This window comes from Artibeus jamaicensis, unplaced genomic scaffold (genome assembly GCF_021234435.1).
Source record: "Artibeus jamaicensis isolate MK-2021 breed Jamaican fruit bat unplaced genomic scaffold, CSHL_Jam_final contig_793, whole genome shotgun sequence".
NCBI classification, from domain to species: Eukaryota; Metazoa; Chordata; class Mammalia; order Chiroptera; family Phyllostomidae; genus Artibeus; species Artibeus jamaicensis.
Window position 1 is genome coordinate 10032682 of NW_026521975.1, and position 13541 is coordinate 10046222.

Here is a 13541-nt window from a genome sequence, read left to right on the forward strand (position 1 = left end):
GAATAACATAATATACTGCTAACAATGATCAAACCTTTTGGATAGTGAGGTTAGTGAGTCATTTCAGTAAGGAATAAAGAATCCTTGATTCCAAAAGACAACTGGGAGGCCAATCCAGAAGTTATTAATTAAATTTTATTGTCCAATGTCCTCTGCAACTTTCCCATGATGGGAACTTACAACACACTCACCTGGTCATTCAGCCAATTCTGACCATCCAGCGTCGCCAAATCATCCATATCCAGCATGTGCTTATTGTAAAAGACACGGAAGTTGCATTTTTGATGTGTGGCCCGATAGTTCATTATTTCCCTATTGATAAATGGTTTTCTGAAACAGAAAGATTTTGAAATAAAAGATTAAAAATGTAAGTTCTGCTCTATTTATTGCTAAATCTTTTTTAATCACAAAAAGTCATACATACTAAGAATTTTATTTTAAAAAAGGCTTAACTTAGGCATCATTGACAAACCTATTAGAAAAGTCTTCATTAAAGACATCTTTTAATCTTCCAAGGACATCTTTTTCACTGAGTGGGACCAAACTGCCATACTTCTTCATAACCTCATCTAGAAATCCTTAAACAAAGAAAGAAAATTAAGATGGAAAAAACCATTTTCAGCAAATCATTCTCCCAATACTTAACCTTTACATAATACTTAACACACATTTACTCATATTACTACATATATTAGTTTAAAAATCTGGACAAAGCCAAAGGGGGTAGGTTCGAGGGTGGGAGGAGGGGATGGGTGAGATGGGGGGGTGAAAATGGAGACAACTGTACTTGAAAAACAATTTTAAAAAGCTTTTAAAAGTTATGTTTTATAAACAAATTAAATGAATTAGGCCTTCACCATTCCAATCTAGGGAATGCCCTACAGCATCATTTCACATTGGATTTCTAAGCCACAATACTACTGCGCTATTAGAGAAGGCGTGGCTGGCTAAAGCCAAAGGCTGACTCCTTCCAGACTCTATCTCGCAGTAGAATCCTGTCTCCTAAGGAGTGAAATCTAAAGGGGTTAATTGGGGGGGTGGGCAGAGCAGAAGAGAGCAACGGGGGAGGGGGGGACTAAGACAACTCTAATTGGACAATAAAAATAAAGAACTTGATTAAATTTACCTGATTAAACGTGTCTATCACATTTGTTAATGGAATGAATTATCTATTTAAAAATCACAATCAGAATTAACTGTTGAGATCATTGTCAAAGATCATTTGGTAAAGGTTAATTTCATCTCATAGCAAGGGACAAATTCTAAAGCATTTTTAATATCATATAATTTGAAAGCAGCATACTCTGAATAACACTGTAAGGTAAGCTTAACTGGATAGTATCTGTTGAAGCATATTTTAAGAAGAAAAAGAGAATTAAGGATAACTTCTTGGCCAAAATATAGCATAGTCTTCAGGTCAATTTAGGTCACCTATGTATGTATTTTAATGGCTTCCAAAAGGATCCACTGAATATACCTAAAAAGGCCCTAGGGAATAAAACCAGGACATTATTCCTAAGTAATAAAGAAAAAAACCGAGGGGAGGGAAGGTTTAAGAGGCTCACAGAAGTGCAGGCATGACCAGTGCTGAATGGGGACAGCAACAGCCTGGCTAACCGTCAGTTTGACAGTTAAGTCTACTAGGTTAACATGGGGAAACTAAGGACAACAGCTATTTATTCTACCCAACTCTCTAAGTTTAAGTAAGGCCCCTGTTACACATCAATACAAATGAAGAAAAGACCCACAACAAATAACTGTCTTGGGAATGGAATGTTTTGTATGGGAGAGGAACAAAAAAGGGTGTGGAAAATCTATTTTTCCCCCTGTTAGTCTCCCATCAGAGTAGCTACCAATGGGAAAGGTTTAAGACAAGAACAAAGGTCAAAACAGCACAGAGTTGTTTGCGTTCAGTGGTTTAGGCTTTGGGCATACAGAAGAGAAAAAGGGGGATCTCATGTTCCAGCTTAATTAGAGTAGGAGACAGAGATATGGGGCTTCTAAACTAGGAATAGAGCATACATTTGTCTACAGCACTTACCATATCTTTTTTTTTAAGTATGTAGATTTACTGATTGACTTTGAGAGGGTGAAACATCCGATTTGTTGCTCCACCCATTATGCATTCATTGGTTGCTTCTTGTATGTGTCCTGACTGGGGATAGAACCTGCAATCTTGGTGTATCAGGATGATATGTTAACCAACTGGGCAACCCAGCAAGGGCTACAATTTATCTTATAGTTATCTAAGTATAATCTTGTATCTATGTGGGAGAATGGGTCCAAACAGAAGGAATTCCAACATTTGAGAAACTGCATTTAAGGAACAAATTTTATATAAAAATAATGACCCTAACAACAACAAAAAAAGACCCAACTTTAGGACCAGCAACCTTCACTGAGACTTTTCAAATAAGAAAGCAGGCTTGGCTATCATACGGATATGGACTTCAATTCCAAATGAGTATTAAAGAGGTGTCCTTGCTAATAACAATGTTATTGCTGAGTGGTAGTATTTTGGGGATTTTTAGTTGTTAACATTTTTCCCTCTTACCTGTATTTTTGTTTTCACTTTCAGATGATAAACATGGATTCCTAATGTATAGAAAAGCCCTACCAGAATCTTCAAGGAGAACCCTAGATGACAATGTCTCACTGATGTACACCATTTACTCACTGGGACCAGAAGTAAAACAACAGTTAAAGAGCACTTACCATAAACCAAGCACCAGCATATTTCACTTCATCCTCGTAAATACCCTATCTAGACAGTATCACTATTTACAAATGGAGACATGAAGCTTAGGGAGGTTAAGTAACTTCTCCAAGGACTCTTAACTAGCATATGCAGGTCAGGCAACCACAGAAACTGAGCAGTTAGCGCTTATGCTGTGCCACCTCCAAATCAAGAAATACCTATAATCTTTGCTCTACAACTTATTCATCTTTCCCTTTTAACACTTGTGAGCCAAGAATTACCCAGAAAACAGACTTAAAATGAGAGATAAATTCATACTTCTTAACCCACTTGCTATCACCAAACTAATGAACCAAAAAGGAAAAGTACATTTGAAATATAATTATTTTACTTTAAAAGTACTAAAATGTCAGTATGACCAAGAAACAAAGTATAGGGGAATTCCAGTCAAGAATGTGGCAGAAAGAGACACGGCTCGCCTCTTTGCAAAACTGCATCAAAAATCACAACTAAAATATAGAACAAGCATCACTCAGAAATACCAGAAATTAAGCTGCATGGAAGTCTGACAACTATGAAATCAAGTTGAATGGAAGTCTGACAATTACAGAATTAAAGAAACCACATCCACCAGGACTGGTAGGAAAGGCACAGATGCGGAACAGGGTGGTCCCACACCCATGTGGATAAAAACTCAGGAGGGATATCTCGGGAGCGAGAAATCCCAGACCCACACCAGGTCCCCAGCCAAGGATTCCAGTGCCAGGAAGGTAAGTCCCCACAAGTTCTTGCTGCAAAACACAGTGGGGATTTAGTCGGTGGAAGACACTTCTGGAGTCCAAAGCAGTTCCTTTTAAAAAACCCACACATGGACTCATTTACTCAGACTCACTCCCTCTGAGCTGCAACACTGATACAGCAGCTTGAAAGGCACCAGTGGTATACAAGGAGAAACTAAAGTGTCTGGCACCTGGGCGAGCAGAGGCCATCTACCCTTTGCTAAACCCTTCCCTTACAGAGCTGGTAAGCGGTGCTACATCTGATACTTCATCAACTTGGCTAACACTGTCTGCCCCACCTAGGAGATCCCCAGAGGCTCTGCCCCACCCAATTTACGTGTCCCCCTCAAGCTGCTTTTCCATAAGAATGGCTGGTCTTGGTTCCTAAATTCTATCAAACAAGTAAGACCAGGCTTCTGTGAGCTCTAGTGGCAGCCAGATTAGATTCACAGCTTGGCTTTGCCTGGGAATATCCAAACCCAGCACAAGTAGCAGATTGCTACATCTCAGATTGCTTTGCAGCTTAGGCAGTGTGTCCCGGGCAAACACCCTGGGGGCTGACTTCAGCCTGCACTACCTGGGAAACCCCAGAGCCATCGCACCTAGTGGGCAGCTACAGACCACACTGGAGCACCACCACCCTGCCCCTGAACAGCTGATCCTCCACAGAGGGCACAGGTTGGTGGTCAGTGCTCACAGAGAGTATTGCAACTGAATGGCCTGGGTAAATCCTGGCCATTGATCTGCCAACAGCAATCAAGGCTCAACTACAAGAGGAGGGTGTACTCAGCCCACAAGAAGGGCACACTTCAAATACCCATCTTGGGTAATAGGGGAGGCTGTGCCACTGGACCCTACAGAACACCTAACTACATTACGCCACATTACCAAGACATGGAGTCAAAGCAGCCCTACCTAATATATAGAAACAAATACAGGGAGGCTGCCAAAACTAGGAGACAAAGAAATATGGTTCAAATGAAAGAACAAATCAAAACTCCAGAAAAAGAACGAAACTAAATGAGGTAAGCATTTTACCAGATGCAGAGTTCAAAACACTGGTTATAAGCATGCTCAAGGAACTTAGTGGGGACCTCAGCAGCATAAAAAAGACCCAGTCAGAATCAAAGGACACACTAATTGAAATAAAGAACAATTTACAAAAAAACAACACAAGAGTGGATGAAGTTGAGACTCAAATCAATGATTTGGAACATAAGGAAGCCAAAAACAACCACACAAAAAGAATAAAAAATCCCTTCCCAAAAAGAGGGTAGTATAAACAGCCTCTGGGACAACTTCAAGAGGCCCAACATTCACATCATAGGTGTGCCAGAAGAAGAGAAAGAGCAAAAAGTTAGAAATCTGAAAAAACAGTGAAAGAAAACTTCCCCTAATTTGGTGAAGGAAATAGACATGCAAGTCCAGAAAGAACAGAGTCTCAGTTATAATGGCTGCAAAGAGGCCCACTCCAAGACACACCGTAATCAAAAGGCCAAAAATTAAAGATAAAGAGAGACTCTTAAAAGCAGCAAGAGAAGTTAGTTACCAGATGGGTGGGGGGAGGAAGAGAATGGATGAGGAAGTGAGGGGATTAAGAAGTACAAATAGGTAAGTTACAGAATAGTCATGGGGATTTAAAGTACAGTATAGGAAATGAGTAGCCAAAGAACTCATATGCATGACCTATGGACATCAACAATGGTGTGGGGATTGTCTGAGGGAGTGGGGGGTACTGGGTGGAGGGAGGCGAAGGGGGAAAAAAAAAAACACAAGTCCTGCCTGGGTTGCAAAGGCCCACAGCCCCCCTTTCTCCTTCCTTCCTTCTCAAAATAAAAAAAAATAAAAAAAAAAAAAAAATATAGAAAAAATAAAACAACGAAAAACTACAGTTCAAATTATACTCCATGCTGCAAATACAAATGATAATAATATTAAAAAATAAAACCTGAGGTGTTACTTTAGAAGTTAAATTATGCAGTTAAGTTAAACTTTGTTGGATCATTTTTTTCTTGAAACAACATCCCACCCTAAAAACAGAAAAAGTTTCATCATGTTGTGTATATAAGAAATGTAACCACTTGGTTCCAACAAAATATAATACACATGCCAGAAATCAAAAATAAAGAAGGCATAAAATATAAGGATAAATTTAAGGACTGTGCAAAAGCTGAGTAAAAAGCATTATAAAATTCTGTTAAGGGACACATAGGTCAATAAATGGAGTAATTCTCTGTTTTTAGAAAGGAAAACACAAATATTGTAATGAACACAATTTTCTTTAAATTAATCTATAAATGTAATACAATAGCAATTAAATGCCATGGTTTAATTGAAAAACTTAAATCCAAAATTCATCTAGGGACAGAAGAGTGAGAAATTCCTAGAAAATTTTTTTAAAGGATTAAAAGGGAGTGGTGAATAAGCAGCGAGAGAGGAAAAGTCGGGCTAGTTCCATCAAATTATAAAGACTACAGTAAGCAAAGCAGAATAGTGCTGGCATAGAAATAGACCCAATGGCAGGTGCATCCCATAACCATGGGGAAAATATGAATCAATCAATAAACAGTATTAGAACTAGTGACTAAATCTTTTATTCACAGTTGGAATTCATTTTGGTGTAAAAAATGTGGCAGATGTCCATCTTTACTTTTTTCCAAATGGCTAAATGTAAAAATGACAATCGTAGAAAATAGGGTTGAACATTTTTATGGAATTTAAACAGGAGGAGGTGGGAGTGGGTGGGGAAAGAAACAGTGATGGTGGGAAAATGGAGACAACTATACATGAACAACAATAAAAGTAAAAATAAGAATTTAAACAGGAAGAAGTTTTAATTTTGAGAAGTTTTTTCCTAATACATAACCATAAACATTTTAAAATTAAGTGGCAGTTACCATATAATTCCTTTGTATTTCTTAAACATGTTAAGTAGCATATTATACTTACTCTTCTTGAAGCTGCTATTTTTTCCCATTCAATACATCATGCTGTTTTTACCTAAATCAGTGCAAAACAACCTAGCAGTCCATTAAATGGGTATGCCATATTTTAACTAATTCCCTACTAATCACCATTTAAGCTGTTAATTTTTGATTCTCTACATAATGCCCCAATTAATACCTTTGACATATCTTTGTTTTACTGTTTCCTCAGAATACTTGCTAAAAGTCAAATTTCTGGGTCAAATGGCATGAATATCTAAAACTTCAAATTTTCACTTACGGGTTTTGCTACAAGATTTTAATGTTACAAGAATTTCAATGCTGTATGTCAATAATGTATCTCAATAAAACAGGGGGAAAAGAATTTCAGTTTGAGAGCAGATACCCTCCTTGCTGATATGTGCCACACGCAGGGAGAGATGCTTTTTTGTTGAAATTCCCCAAGCACTTGGTCTTTTATCACGGGTCTCCCCTTTCCTCTCCACCTTCACTATCTCTAGAAATGGGAGTCACTCAGTGTTGTATCATTTTCCTACACTAATCCTCCTTCTGCCGCTGAGGCTACCCTGTGGACTTTCCCTCTACTTTCTATTTTTTTTTTTTTTAATTTTATTTATTTATCTTTAGAGGGGAAGGAGAGAGGGAGAAACATCAATGTATGGTTGCCTTTCATGCACCCCCTGCTGGGAACTGGCCTGCAGGGAACTGGCTTGCAACCCAGGCATGTGCCCTGACTGGGAATCAAACCGCGATTCTCTGGTTCGCAGGCCTGTGCTCAATCCACTGAGCTACACCAGCCAGGTCTCCCTCTACTTTCTATCTTTTAGAAGGTTCTCAGTTTCTGATTCACCAAAACTCCCCTCCTACTTTTTTAGTATGGAGATACATATGTGTCTTTAATATACTTTTTATGCATTACATTACACATCACTAAATGTTAATTCTATAAAAATTCCTACTTCCTCATGCCATGCTACAGTTTTACTATATGCCATATTCAATTTATCAATTGTTTTTCAAGTGCTACATCTATACATGTAAATTAAATGGTATTTGTGGGTAAATTCTAATAATTTGAGGCTTATATATCATAGTTCTGCTAACCTCATAGTAGGGAAATTTGTCTTTCTTCTAGGACAGTATAAACAACAGAAAAAGGGTTTTAATAATTTGATAGGACTCTGTATTTTGTTTGGGGGGGGGCCTTTTCATACACACTTAATGGTTGGGCAAACAAAGTGTTCAGAATTGTTTAAACCAGTAAAAAGTAAATCTCCTAACTCCCCAGAAAAAAGCTTTTATAACAATTTGATATATCTGTCCAGGTAGGTCCTAAACAAATATATGTGGACACATATATACATATAACTCATCCTACATATGTGTATATGTATCATTAACAAAATGACATCATTATGTTTTATAACTTGCTTTTTTCACTTTATATAGACAGTTTTCAATATCAAAATGTAGATCAAATTTATTCCTTAACAGCTTCATAATATACTATTACCATAACTTACACTTCCACAGAAACATCTGTTTTGGTTGTTGTAGGTAATGTCTCTGTAGAAATATATTTGTACTCTTATATCTTGGATAAATTTTAAGACGGGGAATGAGTCAAAGATTGATATTAACATACTGTCTTCCAGAAATGCTCATGCCAACTTAGTTTATGGGGTGGATTTAGACAACTGAACTTTTAAACATGATGTAGTAACGTGAAGCCATAAAGACAGATAAATTTTACAATGTAAGAACTGAAATTTTCTGTTAGGCAATAATATCATACACAAAGTCAGGTACTGAGTGAGGCTTTTACCTTTTGGGAGAAAAACACTTAAACTCATAACATTTATAATTAAAATTGAAGGTAACATCTTTAACCCAACAGAAAAACAGGCCAAGGAAAATTATATACAAAGAAGAAATGGCCAACATAGGAAAAATGTTCAAATTTTAAACTTAAATTCTCAAATTAAAACAAAAAAAAACCCCTCATGATTTGTAAGACTGGCAAAGTTTAAGAAGGGTAAACTGGTTCAACTTGCTGGAGGATAATTTAACAATTATCTTAAAATTTTTAGTGTAATTATTCCTCCACCACTAATTCTACCAGTAGGAATTTAACTTACAGGAACAACTGCCTAAGTATAAAGAATTCGTCTCAGTGCACCACTGTTTATAAACAAAAACAACCAGGAGCAACCCAAGTCTATTAACCAAGAACTAAACAAACTATGGGAGATCTGTATAATACAGTAATATAAAAGATTTTAGAAAAAATGTCTAGCCCTGGCTGGTGTAGCTCAGTGGATTGAGCACGGGCCTGCGAACCAGACAATCGCGGTTCGATTCCCAGTCAGGGCACATGCCAGGGTTGCAGGCAGGTTCCCTGCAGGCCAGTTCCCAGCAGGGGACGCACGAAAGGCAACCATACATTGATGTTTCTCTCCCTCTCTCCTTCCCTTCCCCTCTAAAGATAAATAAATAAAAAAATAAATAAATAAATAAAAAAAAGAAAAAATGTCTCATTGCTTAAAGGGTATAGAAGAGAAAAAACACCCTTCTAGAAAGGAAGTGTGATGTGTGGACTGGAGATTGGGGGAGAATAATGAAGAGCACATACCAGAAAGGCAGATTGACAGCTGTTCATCATCCACTGGAGATATTTTCTGACTGGTCCTCCCACTTCCCACTTGATTTTCTAGTTTGAGTCTGCTGCACGTCAGAGGAGCCTCCAGTGGACTTTTACAATAAGGGTGGTCCAGCAACTTAGAACTAAGAATGTTCTGCTTGAGAGATCCATCCTCATCCATTTGGCATGAGCTCTCTTTCTGAACAGGCTCTCTGGACACAGATTGATCTGCCCCACACAATGACAATTTTACCCTGTCATCTTTGACAGTACTTGTCCGATTTTCCTGATCCAGAGTCATAGCTTCTCTTTCGGTTTCTGAGATAAACACATTACTAGAATGATGGTCTGGTAAGGAGATGTCATGAATCGGCTCTGGAAACTCCCACTTAGGAGAGGAACAGGGTGACTGGTCCCAGGTATAAGTGGCACTGCCATTCTGTTGGTCAGGAAACGCTTCACCTAAACTAAGCTCCTTGCCCAAAAAAGGGCTTCCTTTAGTGCAGCCATCAGGCATATGAGAGTTCTTTCCCTTCACCACAGCACTGCTGTCCATATCTGGGAAGCACGGTTGATGCTGACAAGAAGGGTCTTTTAGTTCTGGGGAAGGGAACGGGCTGCAACTGCCACCCTCACAGTTCTCCCTAAGGGTCTCTTGATGGTCCCCAGGGACCTGTACCCAGCTTTGCTGGGCTTTTTTTAGCTTGCAAATTTTGCTTTTTGTTCTGAAGTGCTGGGATCTGAGAATCCTGTACCGAAATCTAATCATGGGTAATTTCTCATACATCATAAAAGGAGATACTTTTATTCTTTTTTGTTGGTTAAGTTGGAACTTTTTTGGAGTCAGAGGTCCCCCATTCCTGTGGTGCTCTAGCCCTTGGTAGTAGCCATAACAAAAGCGCTTTCTCTTATGCTTGCTCAAAGTGACCACAACAGTGCCACTCTCAACTGAACTTTGACTCTCCCCATTGAACGTCATGGGAAAGTCAGAAGCTTGCAGCTCTGTCCTAGGTCTGTGACCAATGGCCTGACCTAACACACTATTTGCTGACAAGTCAGCAACTGCCTTTAAGAGACTTTTTTCTCCATGGTATTCATGGTCAGAGTTCTTTGTTGATGACAGCAGCTTCTCTGCTTGGAGTTTCAGGAAGGTCCTTGAGGAGGAAACAAAGTGTTTAGTGCCTTTTCTTTTCACCTTAGATGAAAAAGTATTAACATTTTCAGCAGCCACATTCAATTTTGCCTTAGCAAAAAAGGGTTTATCCTGGATCCACGTTTTCTGGATTTGAAGGGCCTTCTTTTTGCACTGGAAATTCCTCAACTGCCTGCTCCAAGTAATTAGCCTTCCCAACTTCGCTTTCAGAACGCACAAGTGCTGGTGAAAGTAGAACTTCTTAAAGCCTCCAAACCCAGTGTTCCACTTCTCAGAAAAGGCTAAGTGGATTCCTTTCCTCCATAGAATTTTCCTCTGTTTTCTCATTTTTCTGATGCATAATGAGATATGGATGTAGCTATAAAGAAGAGAAAGAAAAGTTACATTTCTATCCTCAAAATGAGGTCCTAAAGACATATGCACAGAAATGTAAGTTGGAAAATTAAAAAAGAAAGAGCACAGGAAATTCAACTTAAGACTATCAGAAATAATGAAATCCTGATATTCAAGATCTTCCCCACAGTGGAACTTGAGGAGGGAAGACGTGAGTACTCTAGCATGACCCCGTTTGCTGTACCTGCTTATGGTAAGTTTCAAGAATCATTTCCCAATATACAGTTTCTGTTGGAATAAACGAGGGCAGGGAATCAGAATGGAATTTCTGAGTGTTGGCCATGTTTCTCATCTGTTAAGGACTTTATGTGAGTCACCCAAATTCTGTGTTCTCATTCATAAAATAAAGCATGGGAGGAGTAAGGGGACCAGATACCAATTAAGACTAATTCCAGCCCTGGCTGATGTGGCTCAGAGCACCAGGCTGAAAACCGAAAGATCACTGGTTTGATTCCCATCAGGGCACATGCCTGGGTTGTGGGCCAGATCCCCAGTTAGGGGCATGCAAGAGGCAACCAATCTATGTTTCTCTCCTTCTTTCTCCCAAAAATAAATAATCAATTTTTAAAAATAGAAAGACTGATTCCATATCAAACAATTTGTTCCATGTAGTATGTGGTTCACTAGGTTGGGCATTGTCCCACAAAGCGAAAGGTCGCTGCTTCAATTCCGTCAGGGCACATGCCTAGGATGCGAATTTGGTCTCCAGTTGGGGCACATGTGAGAGGCGACTGATCGACGTTTCTCTCTCAAATTGTTTTTCTCCCTTTCTCTAAAATATAAATATATATATATTTTTAAAAGGGCAGATACTTTTGCTCTCTGTATAGTTATCCACAGATATTCAATAAATGCATGCCATATCACTAATCTTAAGAATAATACCAGCCTTCTCTTTATCAACCAATTATTGACTATGTGGGGACAATACTCCATCAGGTGCTCTCCCCCAGTTACATTCTCAAGTAAATATAATTGTAAAAAGCCAATGCAGCGTGCATGTGTGTGTATGTATGAACTTTAGGAACACACCTATGGGAAATGGTAGATAAAAATGACAGTCAAAACCAAATATGATTCCCCTATGATTTAATAAGATCTCATATTACTGAAGGCTCTCTAACTAGAAATAAAGGCACCAGCCACTGCAGGTAGAGTAGAAGAATTACTAGACTATGAATCAGAGAACCAATATTCTAATTTCAGCTTGCTAATAACTTACTAAGAAGTTGTATTACCATTCTGTGCATTAGTTTGCTCTGGAAAAAAACAGGTGGGGATTGACATATTTTTATCTCAGTACCCTCTCTAAATCCCATTAAGATGACAAAATTGAGTTTTTAAAAAGGCAGAAACACTCAATGACAAAGAAAAGTTTGAAAGAAGAAAAGTAGATGAATGAGAATTAAAAGAGTTAGTAAGCCAAAAGAGCAGAAACTAAGCCAGCAGTAGGGGAAGCCAAAAAACAAGCTATAGGACCTCAGAAAGGCTTAAGAATTGGAAGTAATAATACCTATGAAGGTCAGAGTATGTATGAGAGGAAAGGAAAAAGGAAGGACTGATTCAAAGTCTGAATAAAAAACAGACCTTAAGATCCCTTCCCCTACCCTAGCAGGTAACCAAAGTTTCACTTTTGGGGAGGATGACCCAGGACATTTAAGCACACCATGCATATCAAAGGGCAGGGATACAATAGGAGAATATTTAATAAGTTTACATAGTGAATTCCTTCCCTAACCTCTTTTGCTACTCTTCCCAGAAAGATTTACACCCCCAAGGGTATAATCCTTCTTCCCAGGGGAGAAGATATCATTCAAAGAGAAAATATCAACAGATACTGATATTTTGGGATGCCTCAGTGTCCAACTCAGCCTACAGGTTGCATGTAGCCCAGGATGGCTACGAATGCAGCCCAACACAAAATTGTAAACTTACTTAAAATCCTCTTTTTTCTCATCAGTTTTCATTAGTGTTCATTGGTGTATTTACTGTGTGGCTCAAGACAACTCTTCTTCCAATGTGGCCCAGAGACACCAAAAGGTTGGATACCTCTGCACAATATAGTCCAAAGTTCAAGAAGCTGTGATTGCTGGGGGAAGAGGGGTGTAAGGGGACTAAATAGTAATGGAAAAATACAATAAGGATTAAGTTAAAAAACGAAAGCAGCAACCCTGGCTGGTGTAGCTAAGTGGATTGAGAGCAGGCCTGTGAAGCAAAGAGACACAGGTTGCACTCCCAGTCAGGGCACATGCCTAGGTTGCGGACCATGTCCCTGGCTGGGGGCATGTAAGAGACAACAGATCAATGTTTCTCTCACACATGGATGTTTCTCTCCCTCTCTTTCTCCCTCACTTACCCTCTCTCTAAAAATAAATTTTAAATCTTAAAAAAAAAAAAAAAAAAAAGAAGCAACGAGACCCCAAACTCCTTAACTCCACACAGCAGGTAACTGCCCCACCCCTACTCAAGATTAGTTTATCTTTCAGAAAGGGTAAAATAAAAGCTATGAAGATGGGAACCCCAGGCATAATTTGAAGATGAAATTATATGTTGAATACAAAACCTCTCACACACTTTCCCACTCGTCTCCCAGACCCTGGTAATCTATCTTACACACTCACGCAGAAGACTGGAAGACTCTTCTCTAGAGAATCTGGTTAGTCCATAAGAAAATCCATTTACACAGACATTCACCCCACAAAATGGCCCAGTATGGCCCACAGTTCATCCCAAAGTTAACAAGTCCCATCACATGCTCAGAATTTCCAAGCAACTTCTTAGTAGTCTTTCTTTAAAACAAAAGAATAACCAAGAATCACCAGACTTTAGTGAATCAAAAGTAGACCAAAGAGATAAAAGCAAAAACTTATATGGAGAAGTCAACTCTAAAAAACTAAGGAGGAAAGGGAAGGTGAGTCACTGTTTAGTGGGT

The 13541-nt window shown here is 38.8% G+C and overlaps 1 protein-coding gene across 9 annotated transcripts in view; it reads right to left on the minus strand.

Annotated features, from left to right (window-relative positions):
• Nucleotides 1-13541, minus strand: part of SENP5 (SUMO specific peptidase 5) — a 77349-nt gene that overhangs the window by 42297 nt on the left and 21511 nt on the right. For 8 of the 9 annotated variants that reach the window (XM_037147395.2, XM_037147396.2, XM_053672825.1 and 5 more), the window contains exons 2-4: nucleotides 9055-10574; nucleotides 473-578; nucleotides 192-330 (exon numbers count right to left, since the gene is read on the minus strand). In XM_037147395.2, the coding sequence (XP_037003290.2) occupies nucleotides 192-330; nucleotides 473-578; nucleotides 9055-10574 (1765 nt within the window). Of the gene's footprint in view, nucleotides 1-191; nucleotides 331-472; nucleotides 579-9054; nucleotides 10575-12544; nucleotides 12699-13541 lie in introns of all 9 variants that reach the window. The other variant, XM_053672827.1, reaches the window with a different exon arrangement.